Genomic DNA, 21,667 nt, shown 5'->3' with positions numbered 1-21,667 from the left:
TGGAGTGTCTCATGAACTCACATGCCCAGTGCCCTGTGTACTGGCAGGGGAATGACCAGCAGATCAAACATCTTGCCCGCAACTGCCATCAGTGTGAACAACAGCAAGTGACTCCCTGACAAACATTCTCACCCTGGCCTCATGCAGTGCAGAAGCTATGGCCGCAGTAATCAGCAGAATTTTCACTATTGAAGGACATCATCTAATGCTGGTGTCAGACAATGGGCCACAATTTCACTCCCAGGTTTCTGGTGAGTTCTGCCACAAAAAATGGTGTTCAACACCTGCTGTCTCTGCCTTTCCACCATCAATCAAATGGTGAGACCAAAATACTCATGAAAACTTTTAAAATACAGATGAAGAAATCCGTGACTGACACTCCTATGGATAATGTGCAATCATATGGAAATCCTCCATGGCCATCAGCCCTGTACACTCCTCCATCTCATGCTCAATGCATGGAGGCCTGTCTGCAGTGTGATCTGCTGCATGCTTCTGGCCAGGCACCCACATTTGAGCAAGGGGCTTTGTATGCCAGAACAAGTGTATTCTGGCGGTCATCTGGCAGCAGTAGGGAACTGCAAGCTGACTCTGTCTACAGGGGTCCAAACAGTAACATGCCATGAAAATCATCTCCATCTGTGGTGGGTGACCAAGCTGCCACCAACCTCCAGGCCTTTTGCAGAGAAGCCACCTTTCATTTCTCTTCTACCATCCTTTGCTGTCTCCCCTTCTGCTCCCAATCCATTCCTGCCCTCTGGTTCAGTGGTGTTTTTCCCCAATCCCAGCTACGTCCTCACCTCTCTCTGTTTATAGGTCACCTGAGATTGACTGGAGGTTGGAAGAAGATCATGCAGCAGTACTGCCCAACCAAGAATGCCTGCACTGCTGCAGCTCCCTTCTGTGCCAGGACCCATCTTAGAGATGGTAGGGTCTCCATTACCAGCATCGAAGTCACTAAGCCTGTGACTGTGCTGCCAGGAGGGTATTTCTGGCTGCAAGCTCCTGTCTCTGCTGACTGGGAGCTAGTAAAACTGGAGGCCATCTGACAGTCCCGAAGACATAGGTCTGGTTAGGAGCATTCCCAGGGTGCCCAGATAGGTGAGGGTCAACTTGCTGATACGCAACTTGCCATTTCCCCACAGGGCTACCACCTAGTTACTGGGCACTAGCTGGCATCTCCAATGCATAACTGGCTCATGCAATGCAACAGTTACTCCACATCCACTAATGCAAAGCAAGGCCTCCTTGGGGGAGACACCATGGCCAAGCAAACACACATGAATGCTGTGTAGGTGCCTCCCAGCACCACCTGCTAGGTACGATCTTTGTATGTGATCACCGCCTGGCAATCAACCTCAGTCTACCCTTGCTCATCATGCCATTTACCACATTAGCTAGAACTGTACCTCTCCTGCCATGTGGCTATGCCATACATTGTATCCATTATGAGCTATTGTCCCGTAAGACTGTCCAATATTCTTCTTCTGGAGGTGCCACATCATGACTTTTTTGTTATGAGGTACAACATTCATTTACCACTTTTAGTGTCTTGTTTCCTAGTTGAATTCCCTCTGCAGCAGCTGATTTAATTTGACAACATTCCATTATCCTTGTTTTGTTTGCTTTTGTTGTTGTTTTGCTTTTTTTGTATCCTCCTTTCAAGATACTGTTTCTTCCCTTCAAATGCTCTTCCGAGTCCTTAGCCATTTTTGATAGAAATACAATGCCATATACAAACTGCAAAGATTGTGTTTCTTCACACTGAAACTTAATTTCTTCTCGAAATTTTTCTTTGGTTTCTTTTAATGCTTGCTCAATGTACAGCTTGAATAACATTGGAGATAAGCTACAAGCCTATTTCACTCCCTTTTCAACCACTGCTTCCCTTTCATGTCTTTCCACTGCAGTCTGGTTTGTGTGCAAGTTGTACAAAAAAATTTTATGTCATAAACATAGGTTAGTTTTCTTTAACCTATCCTCTATAATAAGTTGGAGGGTCAGTATTGCCTTGCATGTTCCTTACATTTCTCTGACACCCAAACTGATCATCCCTGTAGTTGGGTCTACCAATTTTTCCTTTCTTCTGTAAATGATTTGTGTGAGTATTTTGCAATAATGACTTATCAAATTGATAGTTGGGTAATATTCACCCTTGTCAGAACCTGCTTTCTTTGGAATTGGAATTATTACATTATCCTTGATATCTGAGGGTGCTTCCCTAGTCTCAAACATTTTGCACAACAAGTGGGATAGTTAAAGTGTGGCTGCCTTCCCAAGGATATCAGCAGTTCTGAGGGAATTTCACCTACTGCAGAGGCCTCGTGTCGACTTAGGTCTTTCAGCTCTCTGTTAGTTTCCTCTTGCAGTGTCATATCTCTGACCATCTATTTCCTCTTACTCTCTTATAATATTGTCTTTAAGTTCATTTTCCTAGTATAGCTTCTCTACATATCCCTTCCACCTTTCAGTTTTCCCTTCTTTGCTTAGATAGGTTTTCCATCTGAGCTCTTGATATTCATACAGCTGCTTCCCTTTTCTCTACCAGTCTCTTTAATTTTCCTATGGGTGGTATCTACCTTTCCACGAATTACACATGCTTCTATAGACTTGCATTTGTCCCCTGCTTAGTCATTTGGACTTCATATTTTAGACACCTGTATTCCCTTTCACCTGCTTCATTTGTTGCATTTTTAAATTTCACCTTTCAGCAATCACATTAAAAATCTCCTTTAATGACCAAATATTTCTCCTAGGCCTTGTCTTTTTATCTATTTGATTCTGTACTGCCTTCACTATTACATCTCTTGAGGCTCCCAATTTGCCTTCTACTGTATTCCTTTCCCCTGTTTCAGTCAACCACTCCCCAATGCTCCCCTTTGAAGTTCTCAACAATCTCTGGTTCTTTCTTCCTGACCCCATCTTCTTAATTTCCTACCTTATTGCAATTTCTTCAGTTTTAATCTACAGCTCAAAGTCAACAAATTATGGTCAGTGTCCACACCTTACCCTGGAAATGTCTTACAGTTTAAATCTGGTTCTGAAATCTCTGTCTTACCATTATATAATAAATCCAAAACCATTCAGTGTCTCCAGATCTCTTCCAAGTATACAACCTTCTTTCATCATTCTTGATCCAGGTGACAGCACTGACTAAATTATGCTCTGTGCAAAATTCTATGTGGCGGCATCCTCTTTCCTTCCTCTCTCGCCCCCACCCCCTCCACTCAATATGCTATTTCTCATTCTCTTCCTTTTCCTACTACTGAATTCCAGTCCCCCACCACAATCAAATGTTCCTCTCCCTTTAACTATCTGAATAATTCCTCTTATCTCATCATATGTTCTTTCTATCTCTTCCTCATCTGTCATCTTAGTTGGCAGATAAACTTGTACTATTGTGGTGGGTGTTGGCTTGTGTCTATCTTGGCTAAAAATAATGCATTCACTATGCTGTAATAGTAGCTTACCTGCATTCTTATTTTCTTATGCATTATTAGACCTACTCCTGCAGTATCCCTATTTGATTTTGTATATGTACAATGGTAATTACCTGACCAGAAGTCCTGCTCATCCTGCCATCAGACTTCACTAATTCTCACTATATCTAACTTCAACTTCTCCATTTTCCATTTTAAATTCTCCAATCTACATTCCGACCAATGTATCTGTTATAACCTTTAAGCACTAATAATTTGCGTGGATAGGCCAAAGTAGAAACACTAGCGGGTTACATACTACTGACTCCGCATCTGTCATTCCACTGCTGTGCCGTGATATGCGGCCGGCGCCGTTCATAGCCAGGTGGCGCTCCCGCGCTCGGCCGAGCTGCGGAGCGCCTCTATCGCCATGTTCGCGTACTAACGTAGCGGCACTTTTGAATGTCGTGGCACTGTCACAACACTTTTCCCCCCTTGAAAAAAAAAACACTCACTTCCTTGGAGACATGGACAGTGCGGAGACATCCATGGCCTCTTGGGAGGCCCCGAGAAGATCCCACGGAGAAACACGAGAGTATGGTCGAAAATGTCCAGGACGGAAGCTTGCGCGTGGAACGTGCCTCCTGGACGAGATGATGGGTGAAAACTCCGGAGCAGCATCCATAGGTGTCGTGGACCTGGGGGTGTGCTCCAGCGAGATGGGTCCCGGAGAAGGCGGCGTCGCGACTGGGGCCGGTTCCGGCGTACTCGGAAGCGGTAGCGACGTTGGCTGCAGCAACACGCCCGGAAGATCGGCAGCAGCGGCAGGACTGGCTTCTCGGGCTGGTGGAGACGAAAGAAGGGGCGGTGGCACCGGCGTGGCCACCACTCGTGGGCGCATCTGGTCATAATGGCGAACAACCATGCCGTCGTCCGTATGTATTTCACAAAGCAGGCGGCCGCGAAGAGCCTGGACCACCCCTGGAATCCATTTAGGGTGAGATCCATACCCCCGTGCCCACACGTCGGTGCCCACCGGGTATTTTCCCGCACGAGGGGACACAGTACAAGGCCTGACAGGGTGAAGCAGGTGCAGTAGAGTGCGCGGTTGGCGGCCATGCAAGAGTTCAGCAGGGCTGCGATCACCCAGAGGCGTGAAGTAATAAGAACTCAGAAATTGCAACAGAGCATCATCTGTGGAAAAATCACTAAGGAATTTTTTCATTTGGCTTTTGAAAGTGCGGACAAGGCGCTCGACCTCCCCATTCGATTGCGGATGGAAGGGCGGTGCTTGAACATGATGAATCCCTTGTCCAGTACAAAAATCACGGAAGGCCTGCGAAGAGAACTGAGGGCCATTGTCCGTGACAATCGTGGATGGAAGACCTTCTAGCGCAAAGATTTTGGACAAAGCCAGCGTTGTCGCCGCAGTGGTGGGCGACGGACATCGAACAACAAACGGAAACTTCGAGAAGGCGTCAATCAACAGTAGCCAATAAGTGCCGAGGAAGGCGCCGGCAAAGTCAGCGTGCACCCGTTCCCACGGCTGCGCCGGATCAGGCCACGGAGAGGGCATAGTACGAGGCGCAGCCAGTTGTTGAACACACTGATCACACGCAGCGACCATGTGGGTGATGTCTGAATCAATACCGGGCCAATAAACGTGCCTGCGGGCCAGGGACTTAGTCCGAGAAATCCCCCAATGGCCCTCATGCAATAGTTTGAGAACAGCTTTGCGAAGAGAGGCTGGCACCACGACCCGTGGAGATGCGCCATCCGTGGCCAGAAGAACAACACCCTCACGAACAGACAGACGAAGGCGCAAGGCATGGTAGTTGCGAAGGGGATCCGATGCCCGGCCCTTGGTCCTGTCCAGCCAACCCCGTTGAACAAAACCGATCACTTGACGCAGGACCGGGTCCCGCGCCGTAGCCGACGCGACCTGCGAACCTGTAAGTGGAAAACCCTCGACTGCACGACGTTCCTCCTCATCAATGTGGAAACAGAGTAGTTCATCTCGATCGAAAACCGGGTCGGGGCCCATCGGCAAATGCGACAACGCGTCAGCGTTGGCGTGCTGGGCCGTGGGGCGATAGTGAATCTCATAGTGAAAACGAGACAAGTATAAGGCCCAACGTTGCAGGTGGTGAGCTGCCTTATCTGGAAGTGACACCGAGGGGCTGAACAGAGAGACCAGCGGCTTGTGGTCGGTGATGAGGTGAAACTTAGAACCATACAAAAAAACGCTGAACTTTTTTAGAGCATAAATGATAGCGAGCGCCTCCTTTTCGATTTGAGAGTAACGCTGTTGAGCATCGTTGAGGGTCTTGGAAGCGTAGGCGATGGGGCGTTCCGACCCATCCTCATACCGATGGGCGAGAACAGCCCCTAGGCCATACTGTGACGCGTCAGTCGCCAGAACTAAGTGCTGACCCGGACGGAATGTGGCAAGACAAGGCGCCGACTGCAAATGAGCCTTCAGGCGGGCAAAAGCCTGCTCACACTCGTCGGACCAACAGAAAGGAACGTTTTTGCGTAACAGCTGATGCAGAGGATGAGCCACTGCCGCCGCGGATGGAATGAATTTGTGATAATAAGCAACCTTGCCGGGAAACGCCTGAAGTTCTTTGACCGTAGACGGCCGGGTTAGAGCGGTAATGGCCGCAACGTGCTGTCGTAGAGGACGTATACCCTCACGGGACAAGTGGAAACCAGGATACACAGTGGAGGGTTGGAAAAACTGTGACTTGTCCAGATTGCACTTCAACCCAGCTGAATGCAGGACCCGAAACAGTGAACGCAAATTGCGAAGGTGCTCCTCAGTGGAGGCCCCCGTGACAACAATGTCATCCAGGTAGTTGATGCAGCCGGGAACGGAAGCCGTGAGCTGTTCCAAAAACTGCTGAAAAATGGCTGGCACGCTAGCGACGCCAAATGGTAACCGCTGGTACTGATACAACCCACAAGGAGTGTTGATGACGAGAAATTCCTTGGAAGACGCATCCAATGGCAACTGATGGTACGCCTCCGATAAGTCAAGTTTGGAAAAGAACTGGCCCCCAGCGAGCTTGGTAAATAACTCCTCAGGACGGGGAAGAGGATAAGTGTCAATGAGGCTCTGAGTGTTGACAGTGGCTTTAAAATCACCGCACAATCGCAGACTCCCGTTTGGTTTAGAAACCACCACGATGGGCGATGCCCATTCGCTGGAGGTAACAGGAAGGAGAATCCCTGAAGCCGTTAACCTGTCGATCTCAGCTTTGACAGGCGCACGCAACGCCATCGGAATAGGGCGTGCCCGGAAAAACTTAGGGAGAGCTGTAGGTTTAAGAGTAATGTGGGCTTCAAAATCCTTGGCCCGACCCAGACCAGCAGAGAACACAGACGAGAATTCAGAACACAATCCATCCAGTTGTTGATACGGAATATCCTCAGATATGAGGTGCACATCATCATCAATGGAGAACCCGAACAACTGGAAAGCATCATAACCGAACAGGTTTTCCGTGCCCGCATGATCCACCACATAAAACGTGAGGGGCCTAACAACAGACTTGTAGGCAGTGGAAGCATCAAACTGGCCAACGATAGGAATTTTCTGCTTATTATAAGTTCGCAGATTTCGCGTAACGGGAGACAAGGGAGGGGAGCCCAACTCCAAATACGTGCGAGAATTAATGAGAGTTACTGCAGAGCCCGTGTCCACTTGCATGCGAATGTCTTTATCCAGAACACGAACAGTAACAAACAACTTATTTGTTTGAGAAAGCACACAGTTAGCATCCATGTCCGATGCCTCGTCCTCGTCGACAGGAACTTTAGGGGACTGACACACAGAAGCAATGTGGCCTTTTTTCCTACATGAATTACACGTGGCCCAACGTTTTGGACATGCGGCCCTGTCATGCTGTACGAAACAACGTGGACAAGAAGGAAGTGCGGAACGAACCTGCTTCTGTGGTTGCTGTTTTCGCTGCGAGCGTGGTGGCCCAACGCGACGTTGTTGACGCGAGTGAACCGCCGCCACATCGTCGTTCCCCTGTGAAACAGGCAAATTGTCCACGTCGAAAGTGGTCTGTACAGCGCCCACATCACACCATGTGTCTATTTGCGCACCAGCAGTGTGAGACACTTCAAAAGATTGAGCGATGCTGAGAACTTCCGACAACGACGGGTTTGGCAGTTGTAAGGCACGTTGCCGAACTTCTTTATCAGGAGCAAGCCGTAGAATAGCGTCCCGAACCATTGAATCAGCATAAGACTCATGATGAGTGTCCGTGACAAACTGACATTTCCTACTCAGACCGTGTAGTTCCGCCGCCCAAACCCGGTAAGATTGATGGGGCTGTTTACAACACCGGTAGAACGCCACACGGGCAGCAACGACGTGGGTGTTTTTTCGGTAATAGTTAGACAATAATTCACACATTTCTTGGAAGGACAGAGAGGCAGGTTCCCGCAGAGGGGCTAACTGAGATAGCAGCTGATAGATCCGTGGGGAAATCCAAGATAGAAATAACGACTTACACATAGGAGCGTCGACAACGCCGAAAGCCAAGAAGTGTTGCCGCAAACGCTTCTCATAATCCTCCCAGTCTTCAGCGGCCTCGTCGTAAGGAGGGAACGGAGGCGGAGAAGAGGAGGATAGACAATGAGTAAGCGACGTCGACAATGCCTGAATAGCAGCCGTCAGCTGTGTTTGTTGTTCAATGAGCGCTTGCATAAGCTGTTCCATGTCTGCCCCGACACGAACACCCAAGTCCACAACGCAGGAAAAAAAATATCCGACCTTGTCGCCAAAATGTTATAACCTTTAAGCACTAATAATTTGCGTGGATAGGCCAAAGTAGAAACACTAGCGGGTTACATACTACTGACTCCGCATCTGTCATTCCACTGCCGTGCCGTGACATGCGGCCGGCGCCGTTCATAGCCAGGTGGCGCTCCCGCGCTCGGCCGAGCTGCGGAGCGCCTCTGTCGCCGTGTTCGCGTACTAACGTAGCGGCACTTTTGAATGTCGTGGCACTGTCACAACAGTATCTAAAATTCCACACTCTAACCTACAGAATGGCAGTTTTGTTTTTCCTGATGATGATATCTTCCTGAGTAGTCCCTGCCTGCTGTTCTGAATGGGGAACTACTCAGTCGCTGGAATGTTTTACCCATTAGGATGCCATGGTCATTAAGCCAAAGAGTAAAGCCACATGTCCTCAGGCAAAAAAATAGCAGCTGTAGAGTCCCTTTGCCTTTTGCCATTCACAAAAAGAATATGTTACAAAAATAGTAACTAAGATCCCTTGTAAACAGACATAAATTTCTTCATTTATTATGATGGATACATGAAGTTCTAGTTATTTAAATCTACTTACTGGAACAGAAATTATGGACATTTTCCCATCACCTTCTGGTGGCACATATGGTTCAAATGCACCACCTGTGCAACTTATGAAAAATGGTCTTTCTACCCATGGCCTTGGTGGGAGAAGACCTCTTTCCTTAAGTCTACTCCGTACTTCTTCCTCAGACAGTTCGTCAGTGTCTTCTTCAAAATTTGGTAATTCAATTTTCTGAACCTGAAAGCCAGACAATGAAACATTACTAGATAACTGGGAAAACCTAAAAATGGCAGCATCAGGGTTTGTTAGTGACATTCATCAATGAATATTGTATACTGTAATTGAAACATGATGAACAGAATTTTCATAATTACAAATTACAGACAGGCAACCAACATTCCACTTGGTTTTCTCTTGCCGTGAATTTTCTTCCAACTTTATGACCCAAATACCTGTTGTTATGCACATTTCCTCAAGCTTCTCTATCACTTCTCTACACTATTTTTGTCTTCCCCTTTTTTCCTTTCAGTTCTGACAAATTATAATGGAATGCAACGTACGTATGGTTTGGTCTCAGTTGTTTGATATGTCCCAGTCTCAGTCTGCTATTAACAGGCAGGGCTTTTTAACTACCTGACACTTACTTCATTTATTTTTCATTTTTGCATTTAAATTACCAACAAAATTTAAATTTAGGTAACTGTAAGAACTCACCTTAAGCCCCCTAAGCCTCTTAAACTTTGGATTCCAGTGTTTATAACACCTCGCATGTTGTGAATTCAATAAAGTACATTTAATGCCACATGAATATGTTCCAGGGATGATACATTTCTGAAATAAAATGTAACAGTTATTTTTCCATCTTCCAAAAACACAAACTCAAAGGACAATTCATAAATATATCTGAAAGTAGTGAATTTAACACATTACATTAAATATACGATAAAAGTATTGACAATCAATAGTCAGGGTGAACACACATTTTTTTTCTGATGAACTTGGTACAGCTGCTCAAGAGCAGCAGTTGAGTTTTGATGTAAGTCATCAGTAGTTTTGATATCTTACTATCAAGTAATTTGTTAAAATTCATTACATCTCTTGGTCAGTTATAGATGGGTTGTGATACAGTGCTACTATAAATGATTCATTTGTTTTCATAGTTCTGTATTTTCCAAAGTGTTACACAAACAAATATGACTGAAGCCTAAATAGAACTGTAAACTCACAATGCTTTTTGCCCCCTCTAGCCTCACAACCCATGTCCAGGCAGTAATCAGGTTTGTTCCATACCTTATGTAACAACAGCCTATCAACACTCAGCACAACAACACAACAACACTCAGAAGTGTTGCACGCTATGGTGGTACGTAAACACAGCCCTTAATGTACCCCGAAAGGAAAAGGTCACAAGGCATCAGGTCATGTGATTTTGGGAGGGCGCAAGAAAGGGGCAAGATCGACAAGGGAACACAGCCACGTCATCTTCACTACTACACCCAATCCAGTGATATCAAGGTAAGAGGTACATGTCACAGATGTAGATGTATTCTCACACAAGAACAATGCTCCATACAACTTTGTTGGTGACACTGCGCAGATAAGCTTTGGATAATCCTGTTCATGCACCACAATTTGATGAGGATTTTCAGTGCCTCACACTCTCACATTGCAATGATTAACCTTTCCAGATAAATGGAAGGCATTTCATCATTGAATATCAGCTTGGAGACAAAATGTTCTGCCTCAAGTGCTACCTGCATTGTGATGCAAAACAGAAACTGCCATTTAAAACTGTTGCATGAGCTGCAGACAGTGCAGTTTGAAATGTTACCATCATCGAAGAATCTTCCTCAGAATTTGCTGTGGTATTCTAAGTTCGTGACTTGCATGGGCCACTGATTTTTTTAGGACTGCGTAAGAGACTTTCCCTCACTCTCTCCATGGTTGTATCTGGGACACTTGGTCAACTAGTAGTTTTTTGTTTACAGAGACAACCAGTGTCCGTAAACTGTTGATACCAATGCACAGTGCTCTGGTTGCATGGCAGTTCTTTTCGATAATTTCTTCTGAATGAAAACTGCATTGTTGTAACACATAAACATTATACATATTCCAACAACAAAAAAACTGTTTTTGTGCTTTGTCATCATTTTGTCGAGACACCATCATATCGCCAACAGTGGACACAGTGTAAACTCTGTGATTTTCCCATTTTATTCATGAATCAATCATATTTGAACATGTAATTTTTGGAAAATTGAGAACTTTGTAAAAAATGAATAATTAGCCCTGTACATTACAGATATATATATATTTAAACTGAATGATTACTTTCTCTCTACAGTACCTGTTCAAAATGTCAACAGTCTAGTGATCTCAACAAACTTTATAGCAATGTATCATGAACTGAACCTACCATTACAAGATATTTGTGTAACTCTTTGGCAAATTAATTTTGAGCTCACATCTGTGAAATCCAAAGCATTTCCGATCGCTTTCAGCAACTCTAGAGCTACAGTGTAATACAGTCGCATACAATCATATATATACACAGTACTGTCATATTAACCACCTAAAAGTGCAACAACCACTCACAGATGGGAGGTGTCAGGAGGAGACATAAAATGTGTCAAGGCGATGTGGAAAACAGTGCAGTCATTGTCATAATGCAGAAACAGAGCAATTTATCTGATTCCCAAAAGGGCATGATCATTGGCTTTCGGGCCAAGGGTGGAAGCATTTCCGAAACAGCTAGGTTTGTAAACTGTTTGCATGCTGCCATGGTTAAAGGATACCAATGGCAAAATTGTGCTATTCAAAACAAGTGCTGAGGCAACTGTGGTCCACCATGGGCCACAGATGATAGAGGTGAATGATGGCTAGAGATATGTGTATGGGAGAATAGACATGCAACTGTTGAGTAAGTGACCACATAGATGAACCAAGGAGCTATCAACAGTGTCTCCCCAATGACTGATCTGCAAGCCCTGTTGTGTATGGGTCTCTGCAGCAGATGCCTGGTTCATAAACCCTTTCTGGCCACTGTTCATGGGTGACAAAGGCTGGAATTTGCATGCCAATACTGCAAATGGACATTCACTGAGTAGTGACAGGTGGTCTTTACAGATGAATCTAGTTTATGCTCCATAGGACTGACAGCAAACATCCTGAAACAACTGTCAGAAGGTCTAGTCTGGAGGAGGGAGCATTATGGTCTGGGGAATGTTTTCGTGGCATTCCTTGGGTGTTATTGTCATTCTGGAAAACACAATGGATCAACACAAGTATGCAGTTATCCTTGGGGATCATGTCCATTCCTACATGCAGTTTGTTTTTTCTCGGCCCCTGTCCTCCCCTGCCCACCAATCTTGCTGGCTTTAAACCACCTCAATCAGTCTGTTCAAGCAGTAGATCTTCAACAGAGAAACCAAGTGCAGTTGGCCACAGAACTGAAGTTGGCATGGCTCCACACCCCTGAAGGCACCTTTCAGAACCTAACTGACTCTTTTCCTGCGAGTCGCAGCATTTCACACTGCAAAAGGTGATTATTCAGGTTTTTGACTAGAGATCACACTGATGTGACTGGACAGTTTATATATGTGTGAGAATTCTGTAATGAATAAAAGCCTGTACCCAAGATTCCAGAAGGGAGCATAGGTCCCCCTCTCACCCTGCCCCCCCTTGCAAATGCCTATACTCCCAACATATAACCATTTGGTTCACTCAATAGACTCATATAACTGATTTTGAGTTTTGGACAACTGATGTGTGGTTCATTCAACCAAATGGAAAAATCGCAAACATTTTTCTCTCCCATTCTGTGACCAGATATAAAGTTATAAACACAAACTTCAACTACAATATCAACACTGGCAGCAGAGGACCTCTTTGCTAGCAGCAGAGGACCCTACATTAGCAGCAGAGAAATCTAACCGATAGTCAGAGGCTCAACCCAGCAGCAGTAGAAGACGACCCTTTGCTGGCAGCAGAAGAGCCTCCCTCACCTGTAGCAGTGGCAGTGAGCATTATAATGCAGCCAAAGAAAGACATACAAGGTGCAGAAAATCTGTAGTATTCAAGGATTTTTGGCACCCCACCTCAAAACAGGATCAGATATGACACAGTAAAGTGTAAGTACAACTGTTACCATTCTCTACTCTACATATTTCCATACTGTAAGCTATAATTCGCAGAGCTTGAGAAATTAATCTTTTGAACTTCAAGTTTCAATTAACAATGACAATAATAATATTATGTGTATTATGGAGGACTGGTACAGGGATTCTGAATTAGGGGTTGTTAACATTAATCATCATAATTTGGCAAGTCTGTTCTGTAGAAAGGATGCCCGAAGTGGAGGATATTGTATTTTCATTAAATCTAATCTATACTACTTTGGCAAGTTGTCGTTTCACATTGTTGCCAAAAAGTACTTGACCGATATACTTATAAATAAATATCATCCGAACAGGCTTTGAAGGCCCAACGGCATTGAGCGGCCACGACGTCATCCTCAGCCCTTAGGCATCACTTGATGTGGATATGGAGGAGAATGTGGTCAGCATATGCTGTTGGCAGTTTCGCGACCAGTGTCGATACTTCTCAGTCAAGTAGCTGAGTGCACCCCGCTTGCCAACAGTACACGGCAGACTGAACGGTGACCCATCCAAGTGCTATCCAAGCTATATTTTGGTCAAGTACTTTTTGACACTTTTTCGTAACAACATGAAATGAATACTCATATATAAACAGTTTTCTTTGCCGTTCTGTGACCAGGTTTAAACACATAAATGCAATCTTAAACTATGATATCAACAACTTGCAAAGTTGAAAAACTGTCATTGAAGTTAGTACTCTCACAGATCCGGCAGCTGAAGGGGTCTCTCTCATACCCCATAAACCATTATTTACCAGATATTTAAATATCTGGGCGTAATGTTGCTAAGCGATATGAGGTGGAACGAGCATATGAGAACTGTGGTAGGGAAGGAGAATGGTCGACTTTGGTTTATTAGGAGAATTTTAGGAGAGAGTGGTTCACCTGGAAAGGAGACCACAAATAAAATGTGGTGCAACCTATTCTTGAGTACTGCTCAAGTGTTTGACATCCATACCAGATCAGATTGAAAGAAGACATCAAAGCAATTCAAAAGCGGGCTGCTAGATTTGTTACCTGTTGGCTCAAACAACGGGTGTTATGGAGATGCTTCAGGAACTCAAATGGGAATCCCTGGAGGGAAGGCGACGTACTTTTCAAGAAACACTATTGAGAATATTTAAAGAAATGGTGTTTGAAGCTGACTGCCAAATGATTCTACTGCCACAAACATGCATTCCATGTAAGGATCACAGAGATAAGATACGAGAAATTATGGCTCACATAGAGTCATAAAGGCAATCGTTTCTTCTTCGTCCTATGACAAGTAGTGGTACTGGGTACCCTCCGCCATGCTCCGTACGGTTGCTTGAATAGTATCTATGTAGATGTAGAATGATCCCAACCGATTTACCCATTCATTTTAAGAAACATCAATTCCCAATCAACATTTTGTTTGCAATAACAATAAATAGGGCTCAAAGTCAGAAAGAGGGGAAAAGAGGAGACAGAGAGAAGGGGAGGAAATGGAGAAAGAGATGGGGGAGGAGGCGATGCACAGAGAGAAGGAGTGGAGTGGAGGAGGAGATGTACAGAGAGAGGGGGAAGGAGTTTAGAATGTATATTCCCACATATATATTTAGCAATATCAAAGCACTGCCAGGCCTGCTAGTGTTAAACATAAAGGGCGGTGTGAGGCGGAAACATTAAGTACTGAAAAACATTAAATACTGAAAACCATTTTGAAGCTGCTGCTGTTTACTTGCATAGGAAGCTGGGTAAAGCAATAATTATAGCAGGATGTAGATGATACAGTGTAGACACAGACACTTGCATAAATAAATCTGAGTCCCTGCTGAACTTTTAGTTTACTGAAAAGCCACTATAATTGTCTGTAGGGATTTTGTTATAAACCTTGTGAATGAATGTGCACCAAAGGAGCTATTTCTTAATGTAATGCACAGCTTCAACAGGTTTCCTGTTATAAACAGTTCCACAAGAATAACAAACAGAATGGAAAATCTTATAGACAATATATTTTCAAATATGGACACCACAGAGCGAGAAATTATTAACACTGATTTACAGCAATCTGATTATAATGCCCTCATCCTTACAATTCTAGCTATACCTGTGAGAGAAACAGGTGCACATCTTTCTAATAGAGGAAATTCCTACATCTACACGATTACTCTGCAATTCACAATTAAATATGTGGCAGAGGGTTCCTAGGTGCGAGCTCCGATTCCTCTGTTTTTATTATAATGATCGTTTCTTTCCATGTACGTCGGCTTCAACAAAATATTTTCACATTAAGAGGAGAAAGTTGGTGAATGAGATTTTGTGAAAAGATTTCAGCACAGGAAGAAACGTGTTTGTTTTAATGACTGCCACTCCACTCGCGTATCATATTGTCACGTAGAAGATGGTGTAATTAGATGAATCACGAACACTAACTTCACTTAACAAAGGTTTATTCAGCACTTGCACATACAAGAGCACGGAGTGAACTGCCTCCGGCCAGAAAACATGCGGTATATATACAGTTACAGAACATTCCAGTACAATGATTCTCGATATTCGGGATACTTCTAAAATGTCATCGAACCGAATATAGAAATTAAAATTTTACAATTCAGGTGAGTTTTGAACTCACGACCCTCCATGCATCAGTCTAGTATCATAACCGCTACACCATAATGACAGTGCTACTCAGCTTCTTCTGCAACATTGCTCCCTCCTTAAGAGAACAATGTCTCAGTGTTACGTCCTCCTAGTCCGGGAACGAGTCATCGGTCCTGCATACTCTGACTCCCGATGACTGATGTTCATCCTGGCGGTGATCTTCTTACAACTTCCTTTGCCACTACACTCTTTGTCACTTTTCCGCTTGCTGCCTGTCGCTGGAGCTTAGAATTTACCCTTGGTTGCAGGATCCTTATAGGGCTTCATTTGAAGAACGTGGACTGTATCTCTGATCTTTCGTCGTCTTGTGTAGGGATTGAAATCTTCAACTTCATAAGTAACTGTCTTACAACCTTATAAGGTCCAAAGTAGTGCCTGAGGAGCTTCTCAGAGAGACCAACCTTCCGAACAGGAGTGAAGATCCAGAAAAGGTCACCAGGCTGGTAGACAAAAGGGTGGTGGCTTGCATCATACCTTCGGCAATCGTTTTCTTGAGCCTGCAGCGTGCAGAGTCGAGCTAACTGCTGAGCTTCCTCAGCTCTGGTTAACACGTGGCCTATGTAGTCATCATCCACGTCATCAGGACATAACGGAAACACAGTATCCATCATCGTAGTCGCCTCACACCCATGCACCAGGAAAAATTTGTAAATCCTGTGGTGTCTTGTTTGGCAGTGTTGTAGGCAAACATCACGAAAGGCAGCACCTCATCCCAGTTGCTCTGCTCAACACTGACGAACATTGATAGCATGTCAGCCAAGGTCTTATTAAGGTGTTCAGTAAGCCCGTTAGTTTGCGGATGGTAGGCAGTCGTCATGTGATGAGTAATGTTGCACCAACGGTTTATCTCTGTCACAAGATTCGATTGAAAAACTTTCCCTTGATTCGCAATTAACGACCTTGGGGCACCGTGTTTTAATACAATGTCTTCCATGATGAATTTGGCTACCTCGAATTCTTCAGCTGTTTTCATGGTTTTTGTAATGGCATAGCGTGTCAAATAATCAGTGCAAACAATAATTCATCTATTGCCACTGGCAGATGTTGGAAATCATCCGAGGAGGTCAATCCCAACACACTGGAGAGGCATTTCAGCTGGTGAAATTAGTATGAGTCGACCAGGTGGTTTCTGAGGAACTGCCTTTCTCCTCTGGCACTCTCAACAGTGCAACACATGGTGACAGACACTCCTAAATAAACCTGGCCAGAAAAATCTCTTGTAGATCCTATTGTACGTCTTAATAAATCCTAAATGTCCGGCCTCAGGTGTGTCATGGAATTTCTGTAGAACATCTAAGCCCACGTGCTTAGGAATCACTGGTAGCCACCTCTATCCACATGGATCACAGTTTTTCTTACAAAGTAATCCATTAATTACCTTAAATTGTCCTTTCACATCCTCTGGCCGATTTAAGGCAAGTATAATGTGAGATACCTTGGTGTCCTTTTTCCGCTCAGCAGAGAGATCCTGGAGTGTGGCGAGACGGTCACTATTTTCATCAAAGTCTTGATGGTCTTGCACAGGGTTTCTTGAGAGACAGTCAGCATCTTGGTGTTTTCTTCCACTTTTGTACACAATGGTGATGTCATACTCTTGAAGACATAGTGCCCACCTGGCGAGTCATCCTTTTGGATCCTTAAGACACGTCAACCAACAAAGTGAATGATGGTCTGTAACAACTGTGAATGGCCTTCCATAGAGATACTGTCGAAATTTGCACATGGCCCACATCACAGCAAGACATTCTCTGACATTAGATCACATCAAGACATTCTCTGACATTCTCTTTCTGAAGTTGAGTAGTTTCTCTCACCTTTTGTAAGTGTCTTAGAAGCATAGGCTATAACCTTCTCTTTTCCATCCGAAATTTGCACCAGAACAACACCAATCCCATACCCACTGGCATCTGTGTGTTGTGTAGGTGCTCTCTCATCATACAGACCAAGTACAGGGTCAGTCGTCAGAGCTTTTCATAGCACATCGAAAAATCTTGTTGAGCACCACCCCAGATAAATTTAGCATCGGCTTTTAACAACTCTTGGAGAGGCCTGGTTCTGATACAAAAGTCTTTGATAAAACGACAGTAATAAGAAGATAATCTGAGGAAGCTGTTCACATCTCTAATACTTTCACGAATAGGAAATTCCGTTACAGATCTCCCCTTATCTGGGGCTGGCCGCACACCTTCGTTTGACACAAGGTGTCCAAGTATTTCGATTTCTTTTGCTCCAAAGAGACACTTTCTTGGATTAAGTTTCAGTCCACCTTGTTGGAGACACTTAAGAATGGCCCTCAGTCTTTTTGCATGTTCATCAAATGTCTCTGAGAACACTATAATGTCATCTAAATACCAAAGACACAGCATCCAATTCAGGTGACTTAGAAGATTATCCATCATCCATTCAAAAGTTGCTGGTGCATTACACAAACCAAGCAGCATTACCTTAAACTCATACAGACCCTCAGGGGTGACGAATGCAGTTTTCTCACGATCAGCCTCATCTACTTCGATTTGCCAGTATCCCGAGTACACGTCCGTGGTTGAGAAAAACTTAGCCCCCTTCAGACACTCTAGTGTATTGTCCATTCGTGGAAGAGGGTAAACGTCCTTTTTAGTTACCTTATTAAGCTTCCTGTAATCAACACAAAAGTGCCAACTACCATCCTTCTCCCTGACGAGAACCACTGGTGACGACCATAGGCTCTGCGAAGGCTGTATGATGTCATTCTTCATCATTTTCTCTACCTCGTCGCGAATTATTCGATGTTCCGTTGATGACGCATAGTACGCTCTCTGGCTTATTGGTTGATGGTCTTCAGTGCCAATCAGGTGCTTCACCGTCGATTTGTCTAATTGGCTCTTCACCTGTGGATTGAAGCATTCCGACAACTCTTGAAGAATGGCAAGCAGCTTCTTCTGTTGTTCCTTAGTGAGATCTGGTGATAGTCGAGCTAGGTGAACTTATCTCATAGTGGTAGCACTAATTTCGCCCACAGACTAGGCATGAGAGGTTTCTATGACGCTCAGCTGCTCTGCAATTAACAGCTCAGTGTTTGCTACGCACATGTGTCTTGGAAGGATCTGTGGTTCTCAGCGACAGTTAACTATCCACAATCCACCGAATCCATTCTTAAACGAGACGACAGAGGCTGGGATGACCAAGTTATTCTTCTGTGGTATGCTTCTCTTACATTCCACTACAAGATCCATGGATTGATGCATGGCATGACACATCACAGTTACCTTTCTAGCACTGACTGCAGGATTGATCACTTCATCCAGCACACATAGTCTCCACACACTTGGATGCGCATCTTCTTGTCCACAGTATCTCATCTCGTATAGCATAACTTTCGAGCGACCACAATCTATAATTGCCTGAGAAGCTTTCAAAAAGTCCCATCCGAGAATGACGTCATGACTACACTCTTGTAAGATGATGAAATCTAACGGCTGTATATGGCCACTTATACCCACACGAATGACACATCTTCCTTCTGCAGAGATGTTTTGTTGTCTACGAATACATTTTTCTGCCAAGTATATCGAGACAATGCATCAAAAATAAATTACACACAAAAAGTTTGAACGGCTTCTAAATGTCATATCGATGTCTGTGATGGAGGAAGTAACTGATTTCACAAGTGCTCTTCATCAGATAGTGAGAGAGGAAGTTCAGAAGGCACTTGGATTGCACAGCGAGCAAAAAACCGTACCATTGTTGTTGACGAATACGGTTTTCTGCCAAGTATATCAAGACAATACATCAAAAATAAATTACACACAAAAAGTTTGAACGGCTTCTAAACGCTGTATCGATGTCTGTGATGGAGGAAGCGACGGTACATCTCCAAAATGACTGAGTATGATGCTCCAGAGTCCACAAGACCTTGGGCTGGTCAACTATCCATCAAGATATCAACATAGTCTTATATCATTTTTGTAGTGATCGACGGAGGAGGATTCTTCTCTTCGGCGGCCTCACCTCCAAGGAAGGTCGCACCCTTTAGCTTTACAGGTTGCGGCGGCTAGGTGATCGGCTGGAGCTTCTAAATGGTGATGGTGACCTACATCAACCTGCACCCACATCTTCTTGTTTATCTTCGTCAACCCTAGTTGGCATCAGCTAAGATCGGTGTGCTGTCTTCTGGCGCGGGCATCATCAAATATCCGCCACCTTGCTCAACAATAGCGCACCACTTGTCCAGATCGTCCGCAACGGAAACATACAGGTTGGTTATCGTGGGTCCTCCAGATGTCAGTCATCCTTGGTGCCCAAACAGGTGCCTCGTGTGGCATTGTAGGAACGTAACTTCACCTGGGTCTCGACTTTTTCACCGTTTTAAAGGGAAATGAAGGACAAGAGATTGGGTTCAATGTCTGTTCCACTTCCTCCCTTATGACCTCTTGAAGCGTCTTGGTTTTTTGCTCGCTGTGCAATCCAAGTGCCTTCTGAACTTCCTCTCTCACTATCTGATGAAGAACACTTGTGAAATCAGTTGCTTCCTCCATCACAGACATCGATATGACATTTAGAAGCCGTTCAAACTTTTTGTGTGTAATTTATTTTTGATGCATTGTCTTGATATAGTGGCACCATTTTATGAAGTCGTCTGCTGTTGAAACTTCCTTCAGGGAAGGATTGATACATGTCCTCAGCAACAGCCTTCATGAGATGTGCAACCTTGTCTTCCTCCTTCATTCTAGGATCCACTATTTTACACAGCTCCAAGATGTATTGAAGGTAGGATGCTGTAGTTTCTCCTGGACGCTGTGCCCTGCACTTTAATTTTTCTTCAGCCTTGCACTTCTGTCGATGTGTGTCGCCAAAATACTTGCACAGTTCCACCTGGAATACTTCCCAGCTTGTGAACTTCTCCTTGTTGTTCTCATACCATTGCTTGGCAGTGCCCTCCAAGTAGAAAAATACATTAGCCAAACGCGCGGTGTCATCCCGTTTGTTAAATTTGGCTGTATGCTCATATACCTTCAACCACTTCTTTGGATCTTGGTCGTCACCACCAGAGAACTCGGAAGGATGTCTCATGTGGTGGCACACTGTTGCTGTCATCGTAAAGCCTTCTTCTTCATCTTCTGTCTCTGGTAAATTGTGATCTGTCGAATATGGCTCAAACTCGGGTTTCTCGCCAAATAAACAGCGGCTCTGTCATGGCCTGATGAGAGCCACTGTGTCATTGATAATGTGTGATATCACAAGTTCTAATACCCAGCATCTCCACCAGAATAATGTCACATAGAAGACAGTGTAATTAGATGAATCACGAACACTAACTTCACTTGACAAAGGTTTGTTCAGCACTTACACATACAAGAGCACAGAGAGAACTGCCTCCGGCCAGAACACATGCAGTATACACAGGGTGTTACAAAAAGGTACAGCCAAACTTTCAGAAAACATTCCTCACACACAAATAAAGAAAAGATGTTATGTGGACATGTGTCCGGAAACGCTTAATTTCCATGTTAGAGCGCATTTTAGTTTCGTCAGTATGTACTGTACTTCCTCGATTCACTGCCATGATTTCATATGGGATACTCTACCTGTGCTGCTAGAACATGTGCCTTTACAAGTACGACACAACATGTGGTTCATGCACGATGGAGCTCCTGCACATTTCAGTCGAAGTGTTCGTACGCTTCTCAACAACAGACTCGGTGACCAATGGATTGGTAGAGGCGGACCAATTCCATGGCCTCCACGCTCTCCTGATCTCAACCCTCTTGACTTTCATTTATGGGGGCATTTGAAAGCTCTTGTCTACGCAACCCCGGTACCAAATGTAGAGACGCTTCGTGCTCATATTTTGGACGTCTGTGATACAATACGCCATTCTCCAGGGCTGCATCAGCGCATCAGGGATTCCGTGCGACGGAGTGTGGATGCATGTATCCTCGCTAACGGAGGACATTTTGAACATTTCCTGTAACAAAGTGTTTGAAGTCACACTGGTACGTTCTGTTGCTGTGTGTTTCCATTCCATGAGTAATGTGATTTGAAGAGAAGTAATAAAATGAGCTCTAACATGGAAAGTAAGCGTTTCCGGATACATGTCCACATAACATATTTTCTTTCTTTGTGTGTGAGGAATGTTTCCTGAAAGTTTGGCC

The 21,667-nt window shown here is 44.5% G+C and overlaps 1 protein-coding gene across 1 annotated transcript in view; it reads right to left on the bottom strand.

Annotated features, from left to right (window-relative positions):
* LOC126248003 (probable 39S ribosomal protein L45, mitochondrial) overlaps positions 1 to 21,667 on the bottom strand; it is a 102,703-nt gene that overhangs the window by 63,996 nt on the left and 17,040 nt on the right. Inside the window, exons 3-4 of the mRNA XM_049948588.1 lie at positions 9,470 to 9,586; positions 8,789 to 8,992 (exon numbers count right to left, since the gene is read on the bottom strand). Coding sequence (XP_049804545.1) covers positions 8,789 to 8,992; positions 9,470 to 9,586 — 321 coding nt within the window. The remainder of the gene's footprint in view (positions 1 to 8,788; positions 8,993 to 9,469; positions 9,587 to 21,667) is intronic.

This window comes from Schistocerca nitens, chromosome 1, assembly GCF_023898315.1.
Source record: "Schistocerca nitens isolate TAMUIC-IGC-003100 chromosome 1, iqSchNite1.1, whole genome shotgun sequence".
NCBI classification, from domain to species: Eukaryota; Metazoa; Arthropoda; class Insecta; order Orthoptera; family Acrididae; genus Schistocerca; species Schistocerca nitens.
Note: the sequence above shows the minus strand (reverse complement) of the source record. Positions and strands in the feature narration are given on the sequence as shown.